Raw genomic sequence first — 27,552 nt, forward strand, 5'->3', positions numbered from 1 at the left:
CTCAAAGGCAAACTTTGGGCAAACTAAGGGGCATGTCTCACTGATCCCACCACCAGAGGAAAGAAAGAAAACAGAATTATTTTTAAGACACTTTTGATAAAATATCTTTGTTTGAACATATCTTGCACCGAGGGAAGGTGACTCCTTATAAACTTATAGAGAAAGAACAATCTTCATGCAAAATATAAAATATGTTGATTTTTTTTTTATGCAAAATGTCAATTTTTCCAACTAATGTGCAAAGTTAAATCTTTCTAATGTTGATAATATTTTTTTACTTTGCAAATCTTACGGTAATCATCTTTTCTTTATTCAAAAATGCATAAAGAATGTGTGTGCAGTTTAAGCAGGTCTGATGTGACAATGGGACTGTCAGGTGACATTTCACTGCAGGGGATAATCTATACCAGAAACCAGTTTTTTGGGTTAGAAACCGACCGCCCCCCTATAATTTGTGCACCTGTACATCTTCTGGGGGAGGGTCTAGAGGTAGAGTTATGTAAGCTGGTGTGTATATAAGCAGGGGTAGGTCTGCTGAAAACCTCAGACTGGACTCCCAGATCTCCCTTCTTGTTGAGAATCAGCAGTTGTCTTGCAGTTGCCTTGCAGGTAATAATCCTCATCCTTTTCTCAAACTTGGAACAGTTCTTGTGTTTCAAATTGGCTCCACAGTTGTCTCATTTTGTCTTTCTACTTGTTTCTCAGCCTGTCTAGAGCTCTTGTCATCATGCCTGGATCTTGCACCTCAATCATCAACCTGCGCTACCAGGATGGCAGCGAGGGGAGCGCCAGCAACCCCGCTAGATTCAACAGCCAGGACTTTACCCATCTGAGGGACAGCTATGTCCGCAGAGGGAGTCTGTTTGTGGACAACACCTTTGCACCTAACAACTCCTCTCTGGGGGACCTGCCCGGTATGCCCAGCTGGCGTGAAGATGAAGTGCAGTGGCTTCGTCCAAAAGTAAGTTTGATCAAACTCTAATCGTATGATACATTTATGTGTCTATTTGAGTTTGAGAATACTAAACTTGTTTGTTTCTTTCAATGTGTTGTCCAGGACATCATGGCATTGTCAAACAACTCTGATGAGCCTGTTTTCTGCAGCAAAGGTGCCTCAAGGTTTGACTTTGGTCAAGGCCAAGTGGGTAAGCAAGACATCAAACTTACCACTAAAGACAAAAAAAAACAACTGATGCCTTTTCTTATTTGAAAACTTGAATGATACAATGCAATGCTTGAGAAATACTCATTTATGTTTCAGGTAACTGCTGGTTCCTGGCTGCAATTTCTGCCCTGACTTTCCATAAAACCCTGATGGTGCAGGTTGTGCCCATGGACCAGTCCTTCAAGAAGTATGCAGGAATCTTCCACTTCAGGGTAAAGGACTAATAGTATCAATGCTTTCACAGGAAACCTGCACAATGCATTCTATTTATCATGAAATTTGAAACTGTAATCCTTCTGTCTTTTCTGTGTTAGTTCTGGAGGTTTGGCAAGTGGGTGGATGTTGTCATTGATGACCACCTGCCAGTCATTGACAACAGGCCCCTGTCTGTGAGCTCCAAGAGTGGCAACGAGTTCTGGGCTCCTCTGTTGGAGAAAGCATACGCCAAGTACGAAACCAACTCACTCACCCTCAGATGAAACATAGAAGTCGGCTGTAGGCTGCAGAGTTTGCTCCACATGTGGTTGATCCATGGATGAAAGGGTTTCCTTTGACATCCACCTGTAACTGCAACATTTGCAAACATCTTTTCACTGTTTCCTTCAGGGTGTGTGGTTCATACGCTGACATGCATGCTGGCCTGTCATCAGAGGCCTGCAAGGATTTCAGTGGAGGCGTGGCCATGACTTACGAGCTCAATAAGACCCATGATCGGAATCACACAGACAAGATTTGGCTTTCACTCAGCAATGCCACCGGCTGCAACTCCATGATTTGCTGCGGGACTCCCCAGAAAGGAGTAAGAATGATTCTTTCAGAGGTAACATTTTGATTTAAAAAAAACAAATCTTAGGAAGGATTTCACTCTTTTGTCTGTTCCAGGGTAGGCTGGTGAACACCATTGGGGACACTGGATTGGTGGATGCTCATGCCTATTCTGTCACAGCAGTCACTGAGGTAAGAAAAGAGGTGAAGGGTTAAAATAAGTTTGATTTTGTGGCGCAGTAGTTTTGTATCTGCTCATTTGTTAACTATCACACACCTGTAGGTCGAGTATTACGGCTCCAAAGTGAGGCTGGTGAGAGTCATGAACCCATGGGGCCAAACAGAGTGGAAAGGAGACTGGAGTGACAAGTAAAAAAAAAAACATACTTTTATCTATTTTATTTTGTTAATCTACTAATAATTAAAGGTAATCATTTAAATGTGAAGAAAAATAACCAAGGAGTCTGTTGGTTAATTTTGTCCTCTTGTGACCTCAGGTCAGACAAGTGGAACGGTGTGAGCTCACTAGATCGGGAGAGGTGCTTCGACCGTGACGATGGAGAGTTCTGGTAAATAAGATCAATGAAAAATATCATGTGATGCCAGATTTGGAGGTGTAGCAGACATGTTCAATGAACCTATTCCTTCTAAAGCTAGCTTGTAGTGATGTTTGATATCACCGATTCCCTTTCTGATCCGATACTGAGTCAAATTCAGGCTGGTATTGGCGATACCGATTCGATACTGATACTTTGAACATACACCTAATGTGTCTGGTAAATCTAAAAAAAGTAGTGTATTTCTGAGTAATTTATTTATTGTAAACCTGTAAGTATATTGAGGTAGAGGCCTCATTTACAATATAGCCGAGGTAGCACAACAACAGAAACAATCATACAAAAAATATGAAAATGGTGTTTTAAACACACACACAAAAATAGTAAAACAATTAAAATTAATTATTGTTTAATTATTAAGAACTAGAAATAGTAGTTCCCACCAACCGCGTATCATTTAGACAAGATCTCAATGGTGAAGTTACATTCCACTGTGTTCCTGTTAATGATATACATTGCCTCAAATGACTGAAATATCAAAAGTGTCGATATTTTGATTTGAGAATCGATTTTAGAGCATAAAGATCTGGTATCGGAAGTATCGATATTTCAGTATCCATCCCCACATCACTACTAGCTTGCAATTTGCTCCACAGCTCAATTCAACTTTATTTATAAAGCACCTTTCATACATAGAAACATGCAGCCCAAAGTGCTTCACAGAATAACAGACAGAAAACAACAGCAATGGTCAAATTTAAAAAAGGCATTATTATGAATAAAATACTCAAAGATTAAATAAAATAAAATCAATACAGTAAAGTCAATAAAATAAGTGATAGTGGAAATGAAAGTTAAAAATAATATAGCATTAACAAGATCAGATGAATACAAGAAATAAATAGATACATAAATAATTAAATGTTAAAGCAATGATTAAAATAATAATGCAGTCCAGGGCTAAGAATAAATTACTCCAAATTAAAAGCTAGAAGTCTTAAGTTTACTTTAAAAAAAAACAGAGAGCTCGCTGTTTTGATGTCCACAGGCAGAGTGTTCCATCGCTTATAGGGCGTAAAAACAGAAAGCTCTCTCTCTCTTTGTGTAAGACACACAAGGAAAATTTAAAAGGGAAGCTTTGGAGGACCTCAGTGAATGAGCTGGAACATAAAATGACAGGAGATCAGTGATGTATGGAGGAGCAAGGCTGTTAAGAGCTTTAAAAAAAAGTATCTTAAAATTAATTCTAAAAGAGACAGGGATCCAGTGCAGAGTTTTAAAAGAGGAGTCGTGTGCTCCACAGTGATACTAGTGGTACCTTTAATTAGGCTTGAAATAAATGAGCAGGTGCACACATTAAGTATCAACTTCTGAAAAGCCATAAGGCTGGTTTTCCTCTTTGATAGACTGAAGCTGCATAGTTTTGACTTGATCTTTGCATTTGTTCTGATCTCATCCCTTATCTTCTCTTTCTCGTGCTCCCTGCGTTTATCTGTCAGGATTGAGCTGGAGGACTTCTGTCGCTTCTTCCTGTTGCTGTTCATCTGCTGCGAGAACCCTAACTTCATTGACGGAGACCTGTCTTGCCAGTGGCAGTCCATGAGTTATGACGGCAGCTGGATAGCAGGGAAAACTGCAGGCGGCAGCCGTTCTAGCTGTGAGTCCACTTTAGACTTTTACTTTTGACTTCAAAAAGCAACATTTCTCATCGTTTTGATTTCTTCATGTACAAAAAAAGAACATCAGTGTACAATCTACTGAAGCTTTAACTGCATTTAATGTTTCTCATCCCCTGTAGCTTCCTATTATACAAATCCTCAGTACCGAATGCAGGTGACTAAAATCGATGACACAGAGAAGGAGGACAAGAACCTTTATTTGTCCCTGATGCAGAAACCTAAGCTGCAGAATCGCAGAGAGCAGAAGAACAGATCCGACCCCATTGCACTTGCTATCTACCAGGTTAGCATCCCTGATTATGTTTGACTTTACAGACTTAAAGCTGCTGTTGGTAGGAATGGTGTAAAAACTACTATTTTTCTGGGTTTGGAGAAAAGGTCATAATAACCATCGGTACTCATCTGTGAGTGAAGTAATTTGAGGTTATGGCGAAATCTCTGTGTTTTCCAATAGTATCAAGCAATGTTACTATCCCCCTCATTCCCTTTATCACGGACCGATCAGAGCTACTCCCCAACCCTCTGTCCTGATTGGTCGAGTGGTGGCCCCACTACATCGCCCTGATTGGCTGGGAAGCCACTACTTCCTCATAGAACGTGCACATCAATCTTTTGTGGGCGGGGTAGGACAGCAGAGAGGGGAGGGGTAGTGTTGACATTCCAAATCTCTCTAAGAACTGATGTTTATATCACGACTACCAACAGAAGCTTTAATCACCAAAAAGCACAAATAGCTTCTAAGCCAGTTGAAATAATATGAAACACAAATAATGAAAGGAAAACATTCATATATATATAAATACTAACTGTCTTCCTGTTTCACATTCAACAGGTTCCAGAAGGGGTAAGAGCAAACCTCACACTCCACCTGTGCACACCAAGCTAATGATCCACATTCACACAGTCAGAATAATGTGACATAATTCTCAGTTAATCATTTCATCCCATAAAACAAGGCCTTTGTTATTTTCAGACACCAGCAGGTCGCCTGTCAAGGGACTTCTTTGATAGAAACAGGTCCATAGGCACGGTACAGAACTACACCCACAGCAGGGAGATGGTTGAGGAGTACAGTGTGCAGCCCGGGGAGTACGTCATCGTCCCCTTCACAATGAAGCCCTACCTGAACGGCGAATACGTTCTCACAGTCTACTCCAAGTCTGAGGCCAAGATCACGTAAGGACTGATTCATATTTATAAACCTAAAATAAGAATGGCTCATGAAAATATCTTAGAATTTGCTTTTCATTTAGAGAAATAAACCAAATTGTTCAGTTCAGTGTTTCATGAAAAGCTGTCTTCACTTAAAATTTCTCCTAAAATAAGCGAGGATTTCAATTGAAACTACAGGCTTTAAATTCCAGCTTTCAAGCCTTGGTACAGGGTTTTATTTTGTTACGTTGCAGCTTGTTGCATTGAACACTGTTGGTGATAATTGTTGTTATTAAAATAGATTTGAAATAAAATAACCTACTAGATAAAACTACCAAATACAGTCTGTAAATGAAGCATTAATGTTGGCTTTTATATCAAAAGGAGGTTAACCCTTGTGTTTTCCCCATTTTTGCTGTGCAGCTTTTGTCTGTGTAGTTATGTCTGTTTAAAAACCACATGGTATAAAGTTTCACCAGATTCTGTATTTTATCTTTTTCACCAACTCCCTTTGAACTCATTCATACAACTTTTAACCCTTTGTGCATTATTTGTGGTCAACATGGCTTATTTACATGAAACTATGACTGAATTTGGGGTTTTAAAAAAAACATTTGAAACCACTTTTTATTTTTTAATTGCAGCAAATAGTTACACTTGTTGTCCTCCTGGGTGGACCCAGACAATTTCACTTATTATAGAGCATAATGTATAATTTATCACTACATTTTGTTTTACACCTCTTCAGTCATCTTCATTCCAAGTCATTGACTTAGGTTTTACAATTATTTATACAATATACAGTCCATAATGCCCATTTACATGAAATCATACATTTTTGTGTGTCAGATTTAGCTGAAATTTTGAATTATTGTCAGTATAATTCTGATCAGAGGAATATTTGGAGACTACAAATCACTGATGGGTCTCTATAAAAAAATTGGTCAAGACAATATTTTGAAACTGAGAGTGATTTATCCGTCTCATATTCTGCTCTTCATCCAGCCCCCATGATAAACACGATGACGATGACCATGACCATGACCATGACCATGACCACGACCACGAGGAGAAGGACAAGGAGAACCTGATCCTTCCAGAGGTAAATGAGTTAAAGAATGTTGTGCAACCTTTACCTGTCAGTTAGAAAGATCAGAATAACATCTGACCGAATAACTTCATATCTTTAGACACCAACTGACAAAAAGGACAAGGACGACGTTAAAGATTCCGTTCATGCCCTTTTCAGCCGCTATGCCGATCAGGTGAGTAATTCTCTCTGTTTTTGGATGTATTCCAATCTTCCTCTCTTCATTCATCCGATTTGTTTTTCTTGTTTCAATTGAGAACACTTTCTGTTGTCTGTTTTAAAAGAGAGGTGAGCTCAGTGCCTATCAACTCCGGAAACTCATGAATGATCAATTCCCTCGTGGTGAGTTATTCATGACATGCACACCCGCAATGCATTCGTTGTTAATCAAAATCTAGTGTCTCCTTTTCAACAACTGTTTCTGTTTCAATCATTCACAGGATCCAAATATGGCTTTGGTTTTGACACCTGCAGGAGCATGATTGCCTTAGTGGATGTATCCTAAAAAGAACATTTTGTATATAATATATCTGAATATTCACCCTCCATGTTCATGCTGTTGAGTCAAAATGAAATGTGTTTTGTCTGCTCATGATGTGAACTCCTTAACATGCAAAAAAAAAGACCGACCAAAACAGGAGGATGAGCATCGTTGAATTCAGGAGCCTGTGGACAAAGGTCCAAGAATTCAAGGTAAAGCAGCAAATACTGATTTGATGAGACACATATATGATACACTTTCCTGTTGACAGTAACTAAAAAACACACTTACATGTTTTAAGTGCTTTAATTAAAATCAGTTGAATCTTCTTTGCAGGTTCACTTTGACCGCGCAGATCTGAATGAGAACGGAACCCTGTCTGACTACGAGGTCCAGAAGGCAATTGAACATGCAGGTAACACCATTCACCAATGAAACTCTCAGAATAATATCATCCAAGAAAGGGGAACATGATTGATTTTCACTGTTTTAACTGCAATACTTTCCCCTCATATCTGCACCAGGACTGAGCACAAACGACACCATGGTGAGGTTGATGATTTACCGTTACTCTGGCTTCTCTTCCACCACCATGGAGGACTTCATCACTATCATGTTGCGCCTGCAGAAGTCATCAAGTGAGTAATATGTTATCAGTTTGAAAACTATGCTCTTGTTGGGGGGGAATTTTGCCACTTGTGTGTTTAATGTTATCATTAAGTATCAGAGGAAGCCAAAAGTAGCCCAACTGGGGCACCAACTTATGCAGGGGTGGTGTAAAAGTGCATACACATGCAAACACAAATGAGCATCAACTTAGCCTTTTCTGTCTCCACTTATAAATCTACTTTAACTATATAGCATACAGAAGCTATTGAGTTGCAACCATAGACTGTATAAATAATGGACGTAGTATCCATGATGTCACTCATCTGTTCCTGAGCACTGTTTTGAAGTTGGCGGCAGCCATATTGGAAATGCTGAACTCAACCAAGCGTAGTGTGAGGTAAAGAGGCGGGGTTTCAGCCTCCTAGCCAACAGCTATGTGTTCCCGCCTGTCAGTCATGCCCTTATTTGGGCAAACTCCTAATCTTAATATCTTCTGAACTGTCAGGTTAGAAAAAAAATTCACCCCCTGTACAGTGTGTGCCGACAGAGATATTAGCAACGTAGACCCAAGCTGTTTTTGAACCAGGCTGTAAACATGTTGAATGTTGCAGTCGATGAACTGCAGTTTGTAACACTGCTGCATGGTCTTCATATTTTGAGGCCAGAGGTTGCTGCTTGGTTTCAACACTTTTCACATCTTTGACGCAGCAAACACCCAATCATATTTTAGCATTCTGGGGTGGCACAGAATCAGTGGCAAATCTAGTTGTTGGAGCATGGCACCCTTGTGGCACAGTGCAAATGATAGATTTTATGGTGCACTGCTTCATACAACGTGCAGTCAGTCAGCCCACTCTCTATGCATGGAGCAAAACTTGATGTCCGAGCCTTATATAGTTTGTTGACATCCTATTCTCTCCTTGCAGATTAACTCCCAGAATGTTTTTTTTTTAAGTTGTCCATTTCTAGCAAAAAATATCTACAAAAATAGTAGCTAACCTTAAAATAAAACCTTGAAAATAGAACATGTAATGAGTTTTCTGCCTTTCTTTTTGTCAGATGGGTCCTAAGTTTAGGGTTAGTGAACAGTTAATGATCAAAAGCATCAGTAGCAGCAGGTTAATTCATAGTGGCACAGTAAACACAGACACATGCTCATACAGGTAGGGTGATTTTCTGCAGACCAGCTAAATGAAGCCACATTAAATCACTTTGAGGAACAGTGGGGGTCCCAAGTCTTTGGCACCCATATTTTGGGGGGGGTTTCGGGCTGAAAAGTTTGGGAACCCCTGCTCTATAGTTAGAGGCTGCAGGTGGATGCTAGGGAGGTGGTTGGACTGAAAGTTGGAGCACAGCTGATGCAGGGTGGAAACTCTGCAGCTTATATAGACCTAAGTGGGAGGAAACTTTGTCATGTGATAGTGAGAATGACGCATGGCAAGTGTGAAAACAGTGCAGCGAGAGTTCCCTGCCTGAACTAGGATGCAGGCGCAATTTTATAAAGAATCAGAGTTTTTAAATGTGATAAGCTAATGTTGTATTCAAAATGTGACTTTTTTTATTTCATCACAGACATCTTCAAGGACAAGTCCTCTGATGGAGTGATCGTCTTGTCCTGGGACGAGGCAAGTCAATTTTCAGTTCATTGCTGGAGTATTATTTTCCATTCTTAAGGCATCTGACATGTAGATTAATATCATGTGGCAGAAATATTCACATCATCTACTGCATGTAAAAGTACTAATATTAGGTGTGGAAAGTCTCTGTGTAACATTAGTAAAATGTGCACATATCAGAAGTGCATATCTTGTCAGCAAACCTGAGGCAGCTGTTAAAGAAATGTATAAAAGTACAACATTTCCTTCTTGAGAACAGTTTTATTGAAGGATTAGGTTCAGCACCTTCAGTAGATGCACTCAAATGTTAAAGATTCTAACATTCCTGTCTTTGTTTTTTCCTCAGTGGTCCAACAACTTCATGTACAACTAAAAACCCAGCTGACACAGGAGCACAGGAGACGCACGGACAAAGGAAGAGTCCTGTAACCAATCACTGCTGTTATTAAATTTAACGTCTACCTGTGCACAACCTGTAAAGCAAAACCTGTAACACGTTACTGTGATCAAGTGATCTGTGTGAAATAAACGTTGTTACTCTTTGAAACATGAGCTCAAGTGTTGTTCTTGTATGTTCTAATCATAGACTATATAAAATATGGAGGTAGTGTCCGTGACATCACCCATCTGTTTCTGAAGTGCTGTTTTGAGGCCAATCGTCGGCGGCAGCCATATTGCTGCTTTCAAGCGAACAGCTACAGTGTTCCCGCCTGTCAATCAAGTCAGCTGTGCCTCTCATTGGAAGACTCATAATCTCAATATCTTGCTGTAAAGATCGCCTTTTTTGAATTGGTGTGTATGTGGTTTCTGGTACTTCCAGAGCCAGCCTCAAGCTGATCCTGGATGAACAGCAGTTTTTAGCACTTCCTCACTGGACTCATATTTTTAGACCGGAGGTTGCCGCTTGGTTTTAACACCAAACTGTAGAACACATGGAAAGCAACAGGGGGAAATGTTGAGCAGGGATTATTTTATTAACTCAACACTGATTACAACAGAAAAAAAACAACAGATCCAAACATAACTTCAAAAGTTCACTCACAATCCAACATTTATCCATCCTCCAAAAGGAGCAATGACACAAATTTCCTATGTACATTATTTAGGATGTTTCAAGAGGCTTGTCGAGCGCCATATTTACAAGTCAGCACTCCTGTTTCACAGTAATAAATCAACAATCCAGCTCTCAAAGTCCACAAAGAAAACCTCTTTCAAGACTGTGGGCACACTCTGCTGTTTGAATTTGTCCACTACAGAGTGTGATGGGTTTTGATGTTGCAGCAAAATGTGATCCATTTCATAAAAACACAAAAACCAACAGTGAACTGATCCTACTACAAGTATGTGTAGCACAAGTGTGAAAAGGCTCATTCCTCTTTTGTTCTCCAAAATTATAAAAACAAACAAAAACAATCACCTCAGAGTTTCCTCGATGAGTTGTTTCCTCATGCAACGTAATAATGCTGCAAAAACTCCCTTTGCAGCAAATGTGTATTAATTCAAAGGCTGCAAAAAGAACATAAGAAATTATCTACTTTTTTAAGGAATGGAGTAAAAACTACATTTCCCAGATACCTTGGGAAATCACTGAACCATGTTGGAGTTGGAGGGTTGCAGTAGCCGGTTAGGGAGTTATTGACAAAAGAGGCAAACTATTCAGTGTTGGTTTTGATCTTTTAATAACACGTGTAGAGGAGAAAGGAATTAAATAACATCCACCTTGTTATCTACATTAAAAAAAGACGTTTCGTGCCTCGACAGGATGTTTTACAGATAAAGGAAACACAGCTCTCAGTCCTCCTCCTTCTCTATGTAGGTCTTACAAGACGCGCGTGCCATCTGTCTCGCCATGTACCTCTCTCTCGCCGAACTGACGGCCTGATCCGTGCTGCGCTTTGCAAACTTGTTCGCCTTCTCCTCGCCTTCCTGTTTTTCTTCCTCCTCTGCTTCCTTTGTGACTTCCTCCTTCCTCTCTGGGCTTTTCTCTTCCTTCTTCACCACTGTCTCCCCCTCCGCTTCCTTTCTCCTCTCTTTAGCGTCTTCCTGATCTTTGTCCATCCGCTTGTCCTCATCTGGATTCCTCTTCTCTCTCTCTCCATTCTTATCTTTCTCTCTTTCTTTGGGGCTCCTCTCTCTCTTCCCCTGCCTGTCTTCCCTCCCTGTATCTCCCTTACTTCTGTTTCTGTCGTCTTCTCTGCCTCTGTCTCTGTCTCTATCCCTATCTCTGTCGTCTTCTCTGCCTCTGTCTCTGTCGTCTTCTCTGCCTCTGTCTCTATCCCTGTCTCTGTCTTTCCTTCTATCTCTGTCATCTCTTCTTCCCCCGTGTCTTTCGCTCCTTTCCCTTCCCCTGTTTCGGTCTCTGTCTCTGTCCCTGTCTCTATCCCTGTCTCTGTCTCTGTCCTTGTCTCTGTCCCTCCCTCTGTCTCTATCTTGATCTCTGTGACTCTTCTTATGCCGGTCTCTCTCCCTCTCTTTCTCTTTCTCCTCTCCGCTCCCTGATGACGGCGACCTCTGTCTGTACTGACGTTTAGAGTGTGAGGAGCCAATCCCGGGCTTGATAAACCCAGACTTCTGTTCATGCCCCTCTTCATTGTCACTGCATGAACTTGGTACTTTATCATGGGAGGTTGGTGAGGAGACGGGCGAGGTCTTCGCTGTTTCTTTTGCAGTTTTATTTCTGTGTGAGCAGGAAGAGATAGAAACACATTTAAAGGTTTAGAAAATGTTCTCAAGTAATGCTTGTTTTACTTACGAATAACCGAGTCACATGCAGCTCTGACTTACTTAATTGCTGAGCGATCTGGTATCTCCTCCTCTCCTACAGTCTGATTCAGCAGGTGTCTGTAGAAGCCGCTCAGGTCTTTTTGCTTCTTCACGTCCAAGGCAGCTACGCAGAAAGAGAAAGTTTAATCCAAGCACACTAATCGCTTTACTTACAGGACCACAATCTTGTCATTTCATCTCTATAGGCAACTTTTCAACACCTTATTAAGTAAGATTATTACTTAATCTTCTCCCGACTCCGCCCACTACTCTCCTTCCCTGCAGCTGAAACCCTGATCCATTCATTTATCACCTCCAGGATTGACTACTGTATCAGCATCCTATATGGTTCATCATTCAAAGTCCTCAATAAACTCCAGTATACCCAGAACTCAGCTTCCCGTCTACTCACTCACTCCCATTCCCGTGATCACACCACCACCCCTGTCCTCCAACACCTCCACTGGCTTCCTGTCCCCCAACGTATTCAAATTCCTCCTCCTGACTTACAAAGCCCTCCATCACCTGGCCCCCTCCTATCTCACTGACCTGCTTCACCCTCACAATCCCTCCCATGGTCTCCGCTCCTTCAATGAAAACCTCCTCTCCCCACCCTGTAGGACCAAGCACCAAACCTGGGGCAACAGGGCTGACTCCATTGCTGCCCCCGCCCTATGGAACTCCATCCCCAAACACATACGCAACTCCACTGACCTCCAAACATTTAAATCCAAGCTCCAAACACACCTCTTCAGAACTGCTTTTAACTGCTAATGTTTTTATATCCACTGTGTTTCTATTTTTGTTTCTTTTTATTGTGTCTTTTATTGTGTGCTATTTGTGAAGTGTCTTTGAGTTTTCTGAAAAGAGCTATATGAATAAAATGTATTATTATCATTATTATAAGATAGCATTTCCCTGTCCAGATTAAAAGGATCATAAAAGCTTCTTTGGACAAATGTAATTCTAAAAGCATTAATGCATTAATTGAAATGTCCTCACTTGTGCACATCACTTCCAAATGTATCCACAGACATCCTTAAAACAGTTGTACAGTATCAGTCTAACCTTCAATCGCTGCTTGTCTCTTCTCTCTCTCCAGTTCCTCCTTCTGCTCCTCCAGTTTCTGCTTGTAAGCGGACGTCACGTACGCCTCCTTATCTGCAAATTGCTCTCCTTCTGCCTCCCTCTCCTTCTGGATCTTCCTCTCGTCCCTTCGTTCCTGTTCTTTCTTACGGTCCTCAACGGCTTTCATTAACTGGTGGATATACTTTGGCTGTAACAAACAGACACAAAACATTTATTATGAAGCAGAGTTTTACTTACCAGCTAATCTAGATCATTCTTAAATCCAAGTGTGAGAAAATAACAGCAACACAGCAGGTCAGGGAAAGTGGGATTACCTTTTTGTCAGTGCCGTGCAGAAGTTTTTTGTTGCTCTCAAGTCTCTGGGTTTGAATGTCGTCATACACGGCATCGTAATCGTACACCGTGCTGTCCTCATCCAGCGCTTTCTGCATCTCCAAACGTGTCTTTACACAGGGTGAGAGTAAGACAGACACACAGCAGAACAGAGAAATGTTAGTCACAAGTAATAAACATTTGTTTTTTAATGAAGACAATTAGGTGGATCCAAGCTATACTCATGTCTTTTGTTCTTTGTTTACCTGCTTCATCATCTTCTTTTTGACCGCTTCCTTCTGCAAACTCTCCCCAACAGAGGTCTGAGAAACAAAATACAGTCATTTATTTTATGTTTTGACAAATATCTGCAGAGATACAAGATAATACCTGGGAACAAAATGTATTTCTTTTTTTATTACTTCATCAGAAATGTGTTTTTATTACAAATCCAAAAATGTACGCACCTCATCATCTGAGTCATCTCCAAACACACAGGGTTTCTGCAGCATTGCAGACTTCGATGCTCCTTTCTTCTGAGGCAAGATCAGCCCATACCTTTAGAGAGTCAGGAAAAAATGGCTTCTTTATTTCTTTATTTTATGAAGATACAGCTGCACGTTTATGTCACATGTAAACATTTGCCAATTTCATTAAGGGAAGGGGAAACTCTGCAGGGTCAAACGTCAAGGCTTGAGCTAACGCTGTCACTTGAATGCATCTAAATATTTGAACGCTGGTTTTAAAGGTACAGTGTGCAGAAATGGGAAGGTGTAGCGATACCTAGCAGTCAGATTCTAGATTGAAACATAGCATTAGCATCTTGTTGGGGAAATCCCAGAGGACACACCTAGGCCTTTGAAGACAAGAAGCTCCTGAGTACATGCTAAGTGTTGTCAAGTTTTTACCAGCAAAATCAATCAAATCAATCAATACAATTTTTTTCTTTTTCTATTATTTTTCTTCAACTAAATACAAAAGTTGTATTTCCTGTACTAGCTTGTACTGTGGAAACATGGTGGTGCAAGATGGCTGCCTCCATGGAAGGGGACCCTCTCCTTATGGAGATATTAACATCTCAATCTACGTTAAAGACAAAATGTTATTTTTATTCAGGTGATCAAAAACTGATTCAAACATTCTTAGAATATAATATTCTATTTCTACTAAATCTGTTCTGCACACTGTACCTTTAATACAAATGATCTGAGGGAAAGACAGCTTGTGTGAGATTTTATGACAAAACATTAATCTTTAATACTTTCCTCAGTTATTATAATTGTGATGGTAAATTCTCATGCATTGTTTTATTTGACTGCAGAGAAAGAGGATAATGTTGTGGCGTGAATTTAGGACTAATTCAACTTTTAGTCTCACAGCTGGGAAGCAAGTGTCTTTACCAGGAGCATATGATAATGCTGATCTCTATCAAAGAACTGCAGCTTCTGAAATATGGATATTGCAATGGCCTATATTGCAACTTTAATACTATGTTGATTAATTTTGCAGTATTTTAAGTACTATGTCTCAGTAATCTGCACAGACCTCACTGGTTTAAAACCTCTTCAAATCTCCAGTGAAATTTCATTTTGAACAGGTGACTCTTTAAATAATGTGCTTAGAGTGCTGTATGTAGGCCACTGAGACATTTCACAACAATCTCTTCGTAATCCACTGCTATTTATAATTTTACCATAAATATTTAATTAACACTTTCAGGCTAGCTAACATTTACAAGGCGAAAAATGAAGTGAAAATTGCAGTTAGTGGCAAAAATCGCAAAGGTAATGATACAGATGTGAGTGAAGATAAATACGAATGTTGACCTGATTTAAAAATAAATACTTTAGTTATGGAAACGACGCTTTGCTAACCAAGCTAGGTTAGCACAGCGTTAGCACATCTTTAACTAGCAACAGAAACAGCAATGGCGGAACTAAAAATCTCTCTCTCCTTCATTATAAAAAACACTGAGCTGTCAGCAATAACTGCTGGGTCACATACTGAGCAGAATAACGGTGGTTTAACATTTATCAGACGTTAAAAACGTTAACATGTTTGCAACTTACTGTTTTGTAGGGGCCGCCATCTTTCTTTTACTGACTGTGAACAAGCTCGGCAGATTCGACACAATATTTTATTAAAGTTGTTCATGAAGAAACTAGTTTAATTTAAATAATTTACTATGTAAACATAACTACCCACACTCAGCTAATTTTTATCTATCATTTTATATTTCTATTTATTCAATTGACGTGTTGTTGAATATGTCACGAATATGCGGACTTCCATTGATAAAGAAGTGAACTATGTGCAGCAAAACTGAATAGATAGATAGATAGATAGATAGATAGATAGATAGATAGATAGATAGATAGATAGATAGATAGATAGATAGATAGATAGATAGATAGATAGATTATTAATAATAATAATAATAATAATAATAATAATAATAATAATAATGACAATGAGAAGAAGAAGAAGAAGAAGAAGAAGAAGAAGAAGAAGAAGAAGAAGAACAACAACAACAACAACAACAACAACAACAATAATAATAATAATGATACGATGAAAATAAAATAAAAGATAAGATAAGATAAGATAATACTTTATTGATCCCGTGGGGAAATTTGGTTGTTGCAGCAACCCAGACATTTTACAATTGGGAATAAGTTTAAATAAGTAAAATAAGTACAAATAAAAATAGATATATAAAGATACAATGGAAATTTAAGATATACACAGATGTTACAAAAGGTGTAAATAATGATAATTACAGGCATTAATAAAAAAAATATTCAGTAGTGATAGGTTGACATGCAATTACAGTTTATAGTAAATTCAAGAGATTTATGCACTAAGTACACTTCTACTCTTCTATCTTATGAATTGCTAGTAAGGTATGTTATTGCACGGATACAATTGCACCAGGTTCTTATGAGCATACACAGTATGAAAAACACACAGAGCGATTTAAATATGAGAAGTAATTTATCACTTATTTTTCCAACATTAGAGTTAAGAATGCAACAAAGGCATATATATTAAAAAAATATATTTTACATTAAAACAGGGAAAGATGTCAAAACCAAGAATTGTTTTTATTACTTTATTGCATATTTTTACTTTTATTAAATAAAAAATGATAACACAATAAAACAACCCAAACTCAAAACATAATAAAACAATACAAAAGAAAAGGGGAACATACAAATTAAAAAATGATAATTAAAAAAAGTGGAGGGGGTCTAGTGCTTCTCTATTTTATTGTTTTTTTTTCACATAATCTCTAATTGTGTAAATACATTTTTCATCATCCTAATGCATGTTCTACTGTTGTTAACCAATTAATTAACTTTATTTTAGGTGGACTTTGTTGTCTCCATGTACTTGTCACCTGCTTCAAGGCAGTCACACACAGTATATTAAAAAGATGCACGTCAGCACTTTACTTATTGTTTCAAATAAATTGATGCCTAAGAAATTTTCAAATCACAGATGTCCCTTTAACTCAAAAATATTCATTCATCATTCTCCCCCTCTTCCCAGTATGATACTAATACTGGACACTTAAAAAAGTGTGTGTGATTTGCTTTTGGTTCTCTGCACTCTCTCCAGCAATCAGAGCCGTCAATGGAGGAATACTTACTTTTTTCACAGGGTGTTATAAAATACCTCATGCTTACTTTCCAGGCAAATTCCCTCAAATATTTGGATTGTGATATTTTTAGATTTTCATTAGGGGACTTTTTCCACTCTTTTACTGCTATGCTGGTTTCTGGTTCTTTTTGTTAATGCAATGTGTTCAGTAACCACCTGATGGCGATATTGCTCTAAAGTGAAACACAGTGTATCTACAGTGTAGTAATGTGATTAGTTGACTCAAGGCCCATCCTGAGACCAACTTTTGTCACTAAATTCAGATAAATAAAGGTTCCTCTTTAGTCCGAGCTCGAGGATGCCATCTTCCAAACCTCCTGAAGAAAAATATCTGTAAACTTTAAGAAATGTATTTTAAAAAAAAGAGGACAGATTAGTCAAATGAGGATTTCCACAAACAAACAAAAAGAAGGGTCACATTGAGGATAAATGTTTTCATGTCCTGGTTACCAACCTGCACCTTCCACATCTGGAAGGAAGATGAAGATGCTCCTCATTTAATTTAATCGTGTCTTTTTTATTTATTTCCAAAGCTGTCAGCTGCTCTGTTTTAAACCTGTGTAATTTAAATCAGATCAGAGAGCACATGGCTCACCTGTGATTAAAGCTGCAGCTTTGAATTCCCCCTGCCTCCTCTGAGCGACTCTAAATCCAAACACCATTATCTCTGTCGTAATCTCCGTCCATCTCATCTCTGGCATCACTGTTAATCCCTCTGGTACAAACAGGACGGCTGAAGCTGCCTGATGGATGGGTGAATGGATGGAGTAGTGATGAAAAAAGACTATTGGATATGGACAAATGGATTTGTAGATTGACAGAAGAGATATAAAGACATCAAGATATAAAAGACTATAAATAGTACAGCTAAAGGGGGGAATGTGGACGGACTGAACAAACTGCTTTTTGATAACCAATGCGGGTTAGTCTTCCCATCTCTGATCTTTATATTTGACTCTAAACTGCCAAAACACAATCTACATGTGTAATTTTATAGCATTTAAATTGACTGGTATTATTTTTGAAGGAGGGCTGGGAAGAGAAACCAGGTTGTGTACTACATATAATCAATAGGCTGTCTTCTGTGCATAACTACATGCATTGGCATCTGGCCTGTGCAACCTGATCTGATAACATTCACTCCACATTTGAGTGTGTGGTTTGTCACAGCAATGGTTGCTAACCCTGATCTGTGCCTCCAGGCAGTGAAGATAATGTTTAACAGTTCAGGTTCAGGCAGGCAGGCTACACTTGAGGAGTCATGAAATATCACACATGTTTCGGTCATTAGTGCATCCATTTAACTGACAGTGCATTTTTGAGATTATCAAAAACAATGTGGTTAACTTTATTTCAATTTGTACCACAATAACTTTGAATTTTTTGGTAAAAGTTGTCAGTTCTTGCTTAATAAATATATAGATTTATAAAAGGATGAAATTAATTTAAATGCTGGGCAAGGCTTTTCTATCATGCAAATGCATTTTGTGTATTAATAATGTATAATTACAACCCATTAGTTGAAGGGGTACTCAACCAATTTTACACATCACTTTCAGTTCACTTGTCATGATAAGAACCCCCCGTCAAAAGAGTTGTAAAATACATTCTGTTGCTGTAATCAGAGCTTTTGCAGTCTTTATGATGAAAAGTTTTGACAGATATGAGCATTTACTGGTGTAAGAAAGAGACCTTTAACAGATGCATCATAATTTGGGATGGCGTCTCATTGCAGTGGGACCGATACCTTTAATATTTTGGCCTGGTATCAATTTTAACCCTTTTTTATATTTTGTATCTTGAAAGTAGCTCAACTCTATGCAAGTGCAGTGTACCTTTCAAGAGTAATTCAAACTAATAATTTGCTTTTAACTGCCCCTAACCACACTGGCTCAGATACTCACTGCACTGTTAATTGTATTTCCTGTCATTACTGTTGTTATTATTACTGTTCATTTAATTTTTGATCATATTGCTCTCTTACCACTCTAATTCCCCTCTCTCTTCCTCTGTTTGTGTGTTTTATTCATTTTCTGTTGTAAAGCACTTTGGATCAACTGTGTTGTGTGTAAAGTGCTATATAAATAAAGTTGATTTGATTTGATCTGAATTTTCCTACATTGAGATTCTTAGGATGTAATTGCATCCAGATCAACTCAACTCAACTTTATTTATACTGTATAGCACCTTTCATACGTACAAGCATGCAGCCTCAAAGTTCTTCACTAAAGAACAGAATACTTAATATTAAAATAAATGCAGTAAAGCCAATATAATAAATAATAAATAAATATGATAAAAAGATTTTTGTTTTTTTTTAAACTTAGTTTTTATTTTGGTTTAGGGAACTTAAACCTTCATTTATACATATTTACCGTATGTGTTGCTATATGGTTTCATAAAATATAATATAACAAAACACAAAAGACATACCTTTAAATGAATTAATTAACAAATAAGAGATGAACAGATCCATACCATACCTGCATTGTCTGTCACACCCCATCATCTCATCCCGAACTGACTCTCTTGACTGCTGCTGGCATTATAATGCATAATATACTGTATTATAATTATCTTTGCCATACTTATTATTTTATATTACATTAATATTGTAACTACAACTCATGATCATATTACATACCCATATTTATTTTTATTTATTGCTTAATTTGTCTATACCAACCATAGACACACCATGTCAACCTGTCACTACTGAAACATTTTTAATACTGTCTGTAATGACTTCTATTTAATCAAAATTCCATTGTAACACTTTATATATCTTAATTGTATTCTAGCTTTATTTATCTATTTTTATTTTATTTTATTTTATTTTATTTGTTGAAACTTCTTCTTGATTGTACTTATGTCTCGGTAGCTGTAACAACTGAATTCCCCCCCGGGGGGTCAATAAAGTAATATCTTATCTTATCTTATACAAAAAGGAAGGAAGAGAAAAATAAAAATAAAAATAAGTGAATAAATAAAAGAAACTTAAAAAAGCACTTTACTTCACCAACACAATCAAGGCATAAAAAGTGATTTAATATAATTCTCCTCTAAATCAGTTGTCCTGTCTTCCTCTCTTACTGACAGACACTCTGCTTTGTTTACGTCCAGCACACAGACGGTTAATCGGGATTGACAAGCTCCGGGTAGTTGCGCATGCGCAGGCAGCATTGACAGAGGAAACAGCCGGGGAGTAGTCAAACAGTCTCCGACCAGAGAGAAGGACAGAGGGAATACGAACTAGAACCATCAGCCCGGGTCTATCTGGGGTTTCTGCCCCTCCGGAACATTATGCTCGTCTTGCCGGAGCCTCTTCCTCTCGGGTGTCCGCTTCCCGGTCGCTGAATGGCGCTGGTTACCGTGCAGCGTTCACCGACCCCCAGCACCAGCTCGAGCCCCTGCGTGTCGGTAAGAGCCGCCCTGAGTGAACCCTGCTCCACTATCCCCTCCATGAACACAAAACCAGAACCTTTCCAGCTACCTCTGGAGAAACGAGGCTTCATTTCCGCTGTCTTTTTCTCGACTGCTGACAGCCATAAAGTGCCTTGCCTTTGTACTCGTGCGCATGCGTGAAATATAGCTGCTCATCATTTTCAGTTAAGATATCAGTCTCTGCTAAGCTAACTTACTCCTCTTTTTATTGCTATATTATGCTTTGAAAAAGCACTACTGTACGTTTAATAATAGCAAAGAGAAGTTCCCTTTCTGGTTTATTGTACTCCACTGTTGACATGGTTCCTCTCTGCACATTTCCGCCTGTTCAAAGGTTGGCTGTAGCCTGTTAAGCTACCACTGTTTGTCATTCTGAGTGACAATTATGAGGCTTTCCTCCTCTTATTTGTTCACTGCATACTACTGGAATTAAAATGCATGCATTTAACAAGTCAGGGAGTCATAGTGCAGCTATTTAACACCAAATATGTCATGCACTTCCGCTCCTAATAGCCTCCTTGTGACACGCATGAATTCTGGTATTTACTCTTGCAGCATTGTTGTGTGCTATGTTGGTATGTAAACAAAATTGTGGACGTGTGTCTTCGTCTTTGTCTGTTTTTTGTAAGTCTCTTCAACAAACTCAAACCTAGTCGGCATGTTCCCCAGCCTGCCTCTCTCTCTCTCTCTCTCTTCCTGTTTGTGTGTGTGTGTGTGTGTGTGTGTGTGTGTGTGTGTGTGTGTAGTCAAGTCAGCAGTGTACACATGCAAAGCAGAAAAGCAGAGGAGCAGGTGGTTTCTGTGTCTCCTTTTACTGTGTTAGTCTTGTTTCTACAGAAGCAAGGGAATCTCACCAAACTGTCAGGAGGAATGTGAAGCAATATTGTCACATAACCGCACACACTTTGGCCGACTGTATCTGCATCCAGTGGTGGACAACGACAAAGTACATTTTGGGGAACTTATTACTAGTGTTGTAGTACTCAAGACCAGTCTTGGTCTCGAGGCCGCTTATTTAAGGTCTAGGAATCGAAAGCATTTTCAATCGTGTCTCGGTCTGGGAATGGGCGGACTCCGTATTTTATATCAAGACCGGTCGAGACCAGACGCACTCTGTGTCCCTGTCATTACTGTGATAAGAGAAAAAACTAAACTTAAAGAGTCAAAAGAAAGTCAACAAAGATAAACCAAACCTTGTTTGTTGCTGTCAATAGTATTCAAAGCAAACTTGAATAAAATAAACAGAAGTCTTTTATTTTGTTAACTCTCATGATGATTTTTCATTAATATATGTGGTCTTGGTCTTGTCCCGGTCTTGCCCTGCCTTGATCTCGGTGCACTCTGGTCTCGGACATGTCTTGGATTCGGTTAATGTGGTCTTGACTAGGGATGCACAGATCCGATCTTGGTATCAGATATCAGCTAGATCGGACTCAAAAAGCTAGATCGGATATCGGTGACAAGGGGCCGATATATAGTGCTGATCCATATGGCAGATCTATTCATCTCAGTTCTCTGCTTTTCTGTGTTTACAATATCTATTGGTATGAAGATTAACTCACCAGACTGCTAGTACACATTTATAATCTCTTGAAAAATGATACTCAGTTTAAAAAACTTACTTTATTTTGGTTTACAAAGTCAGAAAAGCCTGAAGTTACCAAAACATGATTCTATCCTCACATTAAGGAACAGAGAGATTATTAAATCAATACCGGGATCTGATCGGCAGATACCAAAGCCCAGGTATCGATATCGGTATCGGGACCTAAAAAGTAGGATCGGTGCATCCCTAGTCTTGACTACAACACTACTTATCACTTTTACTCCACTACATTTCTATCAATACTGCTTTGAAGTCAGCTGATGAATTCCCTTTTCTGAAATCAGATCCCAAATACTCGGGGTGTAACGATTCTTTTTAAAAAGGATTCGATTCGTATCATGATTCGTGGTTGTAGATATGATTAAAAGGAAGATATTGGTTCATAATGATCTGAAACGATTCAGTGACTTGAAATCGATTCAGTAACTTTTTAGCCCAAAATTCAACCAGTGTGACTGTGAAATAAACACCTTGATACTGGACAGTCCTAGATCCCTGTTGTTTCCTGTAAGGGAATCAGGTATCAATTAGTTATGGATATAAACAAATAAGTAAACAACAATTTATGGAAAATGCATTCACATTTTATTTGAATAAACCGCCTTTACATATCCAAACAGCGAGCAACTTATTTAGAACATCTCCGTCTTTGCAAAAGCCAAAGTGTTTCCACACACTGGACGGCAATGGTGGCTTGATCATTTCTGGTCTACAAGAGACAGCAATCCTAGAATGATTGATAAATGTCCTTAAAAGGTCGAGTGCAGAATTCAAGTCAGAAGTACCCTATCATGTGTGATGAAAAATGACATGGTGAGTCATAGTGAAAGTGAAATCTGTAGAGAGTGACATATTATTCTAAAGAGTGACAGTGATATGATAATTGTACAGCATGAGTCAGGACAACAATACATTGCTGTCATGATATGTTTTGATTATGGACTGAATACATAATAGATGCAGTGTCTGTGATGACTTGTAATCTCAATATCCTCTAAATTGCCACGTTAGAAAAAAAATCTGAATTTGTTCACGTTTACCAATCTAATTATATCGGCCAAAATGCTCCAAATGAAAAGAAACCTGTTCCTGTAGTTGGACCAAGTGGAAGATTACAGTTTGTCTTTGAGCCATGTGTAATTTTCTACTCCCAACTGTGTCCAAAATCACAAATTACAGCCACGCATGTCAGTCACAAGTATTTCAATAGAGTGTTGTTTCCTTGAGCGGGACCCTGTCCTTCACACCTTTATGTTTCCCCAAAACAAAACAGGTTCTGCATGTAGGCATAATGATTACTGTCATGCTTTGCACACACACAAAGTTCAGGTTATTTGTTCTGATTGTCACCCAGAACAAATCACAACACACAGGTCAAAAGTTTGGAAACACCTTCTCATTCAAGGGTTTGTATTTATTTTAATTATTGTAAACACTGCAGATTAATATCAAATACATAAAAACTATGAAAGAACACATATGGAATTATTTAATTTACAAAAAAGTGTTAAACAAACCAGAATATGTTTTATATTTTGGATTCTGAAAAGTAGCCCCCTTTTTCCTTCATGACAGCTTTGCACACTCTTGGTATTCTCTCAGTCTGCTTCATGAAGTGGTCTCCTGGAATGGTTTCTAATTAACATGAGCCTTGTCAAGAGTTCATTTTGTAGAATGACTTGCCTTCTTAATGTGTTTGAGACCATCAGTTGTGTTGTTCAGAGGTAGGGTTAGTACACAATGGATAGCTCTATTTGACTACTGTTGTAATCCAGATTATGGTAAAACCAGATTATTTCATAGTTTTGATGTCTTCAGTATTAATCTACAATGTTGAAAATAATTAGAATAAATAAAAACCATTGAATGAGAAGGTGTGTCCAAACTTTTGACTGGTAGTGTAGATGAGTAAGAATACTTTAAATCATCAATATGCAATCATTAGAACCAAAGACTCTAAGAGTTGTCAGGCTTCTCTACTTTATGTGATCACGTATGTAACAGACGTGCAGAAAGTCTTTCATCATGAGGAGTGCGAGGTGTAAAACTAGAGGAAGAAGAAATGTGTAATTTAGCAAGGTGAGGCGAGCAGAGGTGGTGAAGGCTTTGCTGTGTTTTCTTGCTGAAATATGCTTTCAAGTTGCAACCCGCACACAGACATACAGTGATAACGCACTGCACAGACACATGTCTGGTTTCCTGTGTCTTGCTGTCATGTGATGTGTGTGAAGTCTTATGTAAAGTCTATCATGAGATGCCTGCTAGCCGTTCTTCCCCCCCTATATTTACTAATGTGGAACCTGTCCAGTGTTTCTGCCTCATAATAAGGGTGTTTGTGGGCTAAAAAACACACATTCTGTTGTACACACACTCATTTGGCCTTTAGGGGAAGAAGTTTTTACCAGTTCTAACTTGGTGACTCTATTGAAGTTGCTGTAACTTGTGACTCTCAGTGCAGCACAGGCTTGTCTTCAGTCTCTGCTCAGCCAGTTCATTCAGGCTGCACATTTCCATACGCTCTGGAAAACAAGCTTTTCATTTTCATACATGCAAAATGTGTTTTCAAATCCAGGCGACATGGAAACTTAGTCTAATCATGTTATATAAAACCAAAACCCCTCAACACTACTGCTACGTGCAGATTCATCTTTATTCTCTGACTCATTCAGGTGCATATATGAAACTTGAACACTCATTACATCTCATTCACAATGATATGCAACACAAGTGATGATATGACCTAGCCTGTTCTAACAAACACAGGTTATATTGTCAATGTCTGCCGAAAGATTGTTGGCGTTAACCTGAATGATTTGGCCATTTTTATCAAGTGAGAGCCACTCAGAAGGCAAAGGCCATCCTTGAAGATCCTCATCACCTCCTTCATTCAGAGTTTAGACTTTTGCCAACAGGGAGGAGGTTCACTTATACTTGGAGGGCCAGATCAAACAGATATCTTAGATCATATGTGCCCTCAGCTGTGGGGTTTTTTACACAAGATGTAGGGTTGTTGCCATTTCACACAGGATTGTGGTACCTTTGGTCTCATATGCAGAAAATGATGTCACGCACGGGAGTTATGCAAGCAGCAACCTTGAATCTCAAAATATGAAGCCCATGCGGAAGTATTATAAACTGCAGTTCATCGAGCGCACGCTTGAGGCTGGCTGCAGAAACACTAGAAACCACATCGACACCAATTCAAAAAAGACGATCTTCACAGCATTAATAAACATGTTTACAGCCTGGTTCAAAAACGGCTTGGCTCTACGACACACACTGTATGGGGGGTGAATTATTTTCTAACACGACGGTTCAGAAGATATTAAGATTACAAGTTATTGCCCAAATAAGGACATGACTGACTTGATTGACAGGTGGGAACACATAGCTGTTGGCTAGGAGACTCAAACCCCGCCTCTTTATGTCAAACTATTTAGGTTGAGTTCAGCATTTCCAATATGGCTCCCGCTGACGATTGGCTTCAAAACAGCGCTCAGGAACAGATGGGTGACGTCACGGATACTACGTCCATATTTATACAGTCTATGGAGTTATGTAGTTATGTATTTAAATTAAATGTGTAAACTTCTGTTTGTTTATTATGTGTATTGTTTGTTTGTATATGATGCTTGTGGAGACTTTTGTTGCAAACCAAATTGCCCCTTGGGGACAGTAAATATTTGCCAAATCCAAAGTGAAAGTCAAATACACTATTTCCCCTCAAGAGCTAACCAGGTTTTAATTATACACCCACTTCAACAGAAAGCAAGGCTAATGTTTGTATCTAAAGCAATTCACTTGAATGTAGAGAGCTTGAATGTACAAACCCTTTCAACACGTTGGTTTCAGCATCACAACCTTCAGATCAAGATCTGTTTTAAATACTTGTCGTGTTGTTGGTCCTGAGAGCTCTGAGTGGAACCATGATTTGGATAATGTGACAGAGAGGATGGGCACACCTCATCACAGGCACAGCATTCAACTAAAATGTCACATAATAAGATTTTGTTAAAATTGATGAACTCAGAGCTGTTTTATACTTGTAACATGAACACAGCTCACAGTTTCCCTGCATATAAAGTTGCTGATCTAATGAGACATACTGCTGCATCATCTCTCATCATTGTCTCCTAGAAAGACATCGAGGTAGCCAAGTACAAGATCTTTAACCAGTGCTCATTTGTCCTCTCATCAACCTGTAATCCAATTTTTCTTATTATGAAGCAGTTAATGCTTTGTAACGTTGTTAAGGCTACTTAAGCCCACATACAGTGTAAACAAGATAAGAACCAGGCACCACAAGATCAGTGCCAGGTGTTAATCTGTCACTAATCCTTTGGCCCTCTCATTTAGCAAAGCGTCATATTCAGAGCACTGATCTTGTTTTCTCGTCCTCGTCTTCCTGTTTGTTTCGTGTGTGTGTGTGTATATGTGTGTGTGTGTGTGTGAACAAGTTACTCTCTAACCGGCCACACCTTAAAAAACAGACTGAGGTCACTTTCCTGGAGAGCGTGCAAATTGAGATCATAACTTACTGCGCTGGTGCTTTGGGCTCAGACAGAACTGAATAGTGTGTTGATGCTTTAAACGATTATAATGTGTCTTTGTGAGCGTATGAATATGTGTGAACTCATAAATGTGTGTTTGCAAAGCTGCTTTTGTTTTGCACTCAGAAAAGGGACTAAATATATCTATGTCCTGTCTCACTTTTTGTTTGGTTCAAATGGTGGTGACAATCATTCAGAGTTTTTAGGGCCTGTGTCCACTTACAGCATTTCTCTTTATAAAACCAGTGTAGTTAAGGGGTTTTTAGGGATCAGTATCCCTGCTGGTGGGACAAGTGCCCCAAATTGCCTTCTGACTCAGCAGTTTTTTGTCTCTGCACTCGTAGTTGAAAAAGGTCAATCTGACTATCAAATGTAGAAGGGTTGGGACATCCGATGTTAACCATGTCAAGAACAATGGCAGAGGAGACAATCGCTTGTCAGAAGTCACAATAACAACTCTTATTTATATAGAACCTTTAAAAACAAATGTTTACAAAGTACTTTTTCAAGTTATGTACTTCAGAGCAGCGAACAGGGTTGATCATTTAGAATAATCCCTCCTTATTTAAATAAATATTAAGACCAGACACTGTTTACTATGTACGTTACGTTACACAAGTACACAGAGAGAGAGAGTAGATCAAACATAACTGGCCGAATATACATTTCAATGTTTGAAGTGTTTGCTGTATGTTTTTGTTGATTGTTAGTGTGCTGGTTTTTGTTTTGTTTTGAACTCTGTAAAGCACTTTGAATTGCTCTTTGTATAAGTGGTGCTTTATAATTAAACTTGCCTTGCCTACTTTGACAAACAAAGCATGGCAGAATTCAGGAGGATAACAGATTAAACCTTTAACAGACAGACAGAAAATTCTAATAATGCAAAAAACACAATACAGCGTAAAAGGTTAAAAAGAATAAATGCAAATAAACAGAATAAAGGGATGAGACAGGAGAGCAATAAATCAGTTATAGAGGGTTTAAAGAAACGCATTAAAGGACATTAAAAAG

General features: G+C 38.7%; 3 protein-coding genes across 4 annotated transcripts in view; 2 read left to right on the plus strand and 1 right to left on the minus strand.

The window, feature by feature from the left end:
* Positions 1-542: 542 nt before the first annotated feature.
* On the plus strand, positions 543-9,666 carry LOC117812850 (calpain-1 catalytic subunit-like). The gene is made up of 22 exons (XM_034683823.1): positions 543-609; positions 706-961; positions 1,058-1,145; positions 1,262-1,377; positions 1,480-1,613; positions 1,772-1,964; positions 2,048-2,122; positions 2,214-2,299; positions 2,428-2,499; positions 3,987-4,144; positions 4,286-4,449; positions 4,999-5,010; positions 5,140-5,342; positions 6,324-6,420; positions 6,509-6,583; positions 6,693-6,750; positions 6,849-6,904; positions 7,033-7,101; positions 7,226-7,304; positions 7,414-7,527; positions 9,071-9,123; positions 9,461-9,666. Exons 2-22 carry the CDS (start codon positions 728-730, stop codon positions 9,485-9,487), a joined length of 2,163 nt encoding a protein of 720 aa, XP_034539714.1. The 5' UTR covers positions 543-609; positions 706-727; the 3' UTR covers positions 9,488-9,666.
* A 403-nt stretch (positions 9,667-10,069) lies between these two features.
* nsrp1 (nuclear speckle splicing regulatory protein 1) lies at positions 10,070-15,468 on the minus strand. 2 transcript variants are annotated; one of them, XM_034683908.1, is made up of 7 exons: positions 15,348-15,468; positions 13,746-13,836; positions 13,545-13,601; positions 13,281-13,409; positions 12,946-13,153; positions 11,899-12,001; positions 10,070-11,791 (listed from the first exon to the last, which is right to left on the minus strand). In XM_034683908.1, the coding sequence occupies exons 1-7, from the start codon at positions 15,365-15,367 to the stop codon at positions 10,906-10,908; spliced, it is 1,494 nt and encodes a 497-aa protein (XP_034539799.1). In that variant the 5' UTR covers positions 15,368-15,468; the 3' UTR covers positions 10,070-10,905. The 2 variants fall into 2 exon arrangements, with proteins under 2 accessions (XP_034539799.1, XP_034539798.1); XM_034683907.1 differs by lacking the exon at positions 15,348-15,468 and adding an exon at positions 15,283-15,333.
* Positions 15,469-20,116: 4,648 nt separating this feature from the next.
* Positions 20,117-27,552, plus strand: part of ssh2b (slingshot protein phosphatase 2b) — a 31,050-nt gene continuing 23,614 nt past the window's right edge. Inside the window, exon 1 of the mRNA XM_034684347.1 lies at positions 20,117-20,361. Within this exon, the coding sequence (XP_034540238.1) occupies positions 20,299-20,361 (63 nt within the window). The 5' untranslated portion in view covers positions 20,117-20,298. The remainder of the gene's footprint in view (positions 20,362-27,552) is intronic.

This window comes from Notolabrus celidotus, chromosome 5 (genome assembly GCF_009762535.1).
Source record: "Notolabrus celidotus isolate fNotCel1 chromosome 5, fNotCel1.pri, whole genome shotgun sequence".
Taxonomy (NCBI): domain Eukaryota; kingdom Metazoa; phylum Chordata; class Actinopteri; order Labriformes; family Labridae; genus Notolabrus; species Notolabrus celidotus.

Excerpts from the sequence above, each read along its gene's own strand:
- nsrp1 (XM_034683907.1), bottom strand. The coding sequence starts at position 15,308 with ATGTTAAACCACCGTTATTCTGCTCA. Across the intron at positions 13,602-13,745 it reads GAGATGACTCAGATGATGAG|ACCTCTGTTGGGGAGAGTTT; the intron begins GTGCGTACATTT and ends TTTGTTTCTCAG. Across the intron at positions 13,154-13,280 it reads TGCACGGCACTGACAAAAAG|CCAAAGTATATCCACCAGTT; the intron begins GTAATCCCACTT and ends TGTTTGTTACAG.
- LOC117812850 (XM_034683823.1), top strand. The coding sequence starts at position 728 with ATGCCTGGATCTTGCACCTCAATCATCAACCTGCGCTACCAGGATGGC. Across the intron at positions 1,965-2,047 it reads GCGGGACTCCCCAGAAAGGA|GGTAGGCTGGTGAACACCAT; the intron begins GTAAGAATGATT and ends TGTCTGTTCCAG. Across the intron at positions 6,751-6,848 it reads GAATGATCAATTCCCTCGTG|GATCCAAATATGGCTTTGGT; the intron begins GTGAGTTATTCA and ends AATCATTCACAG.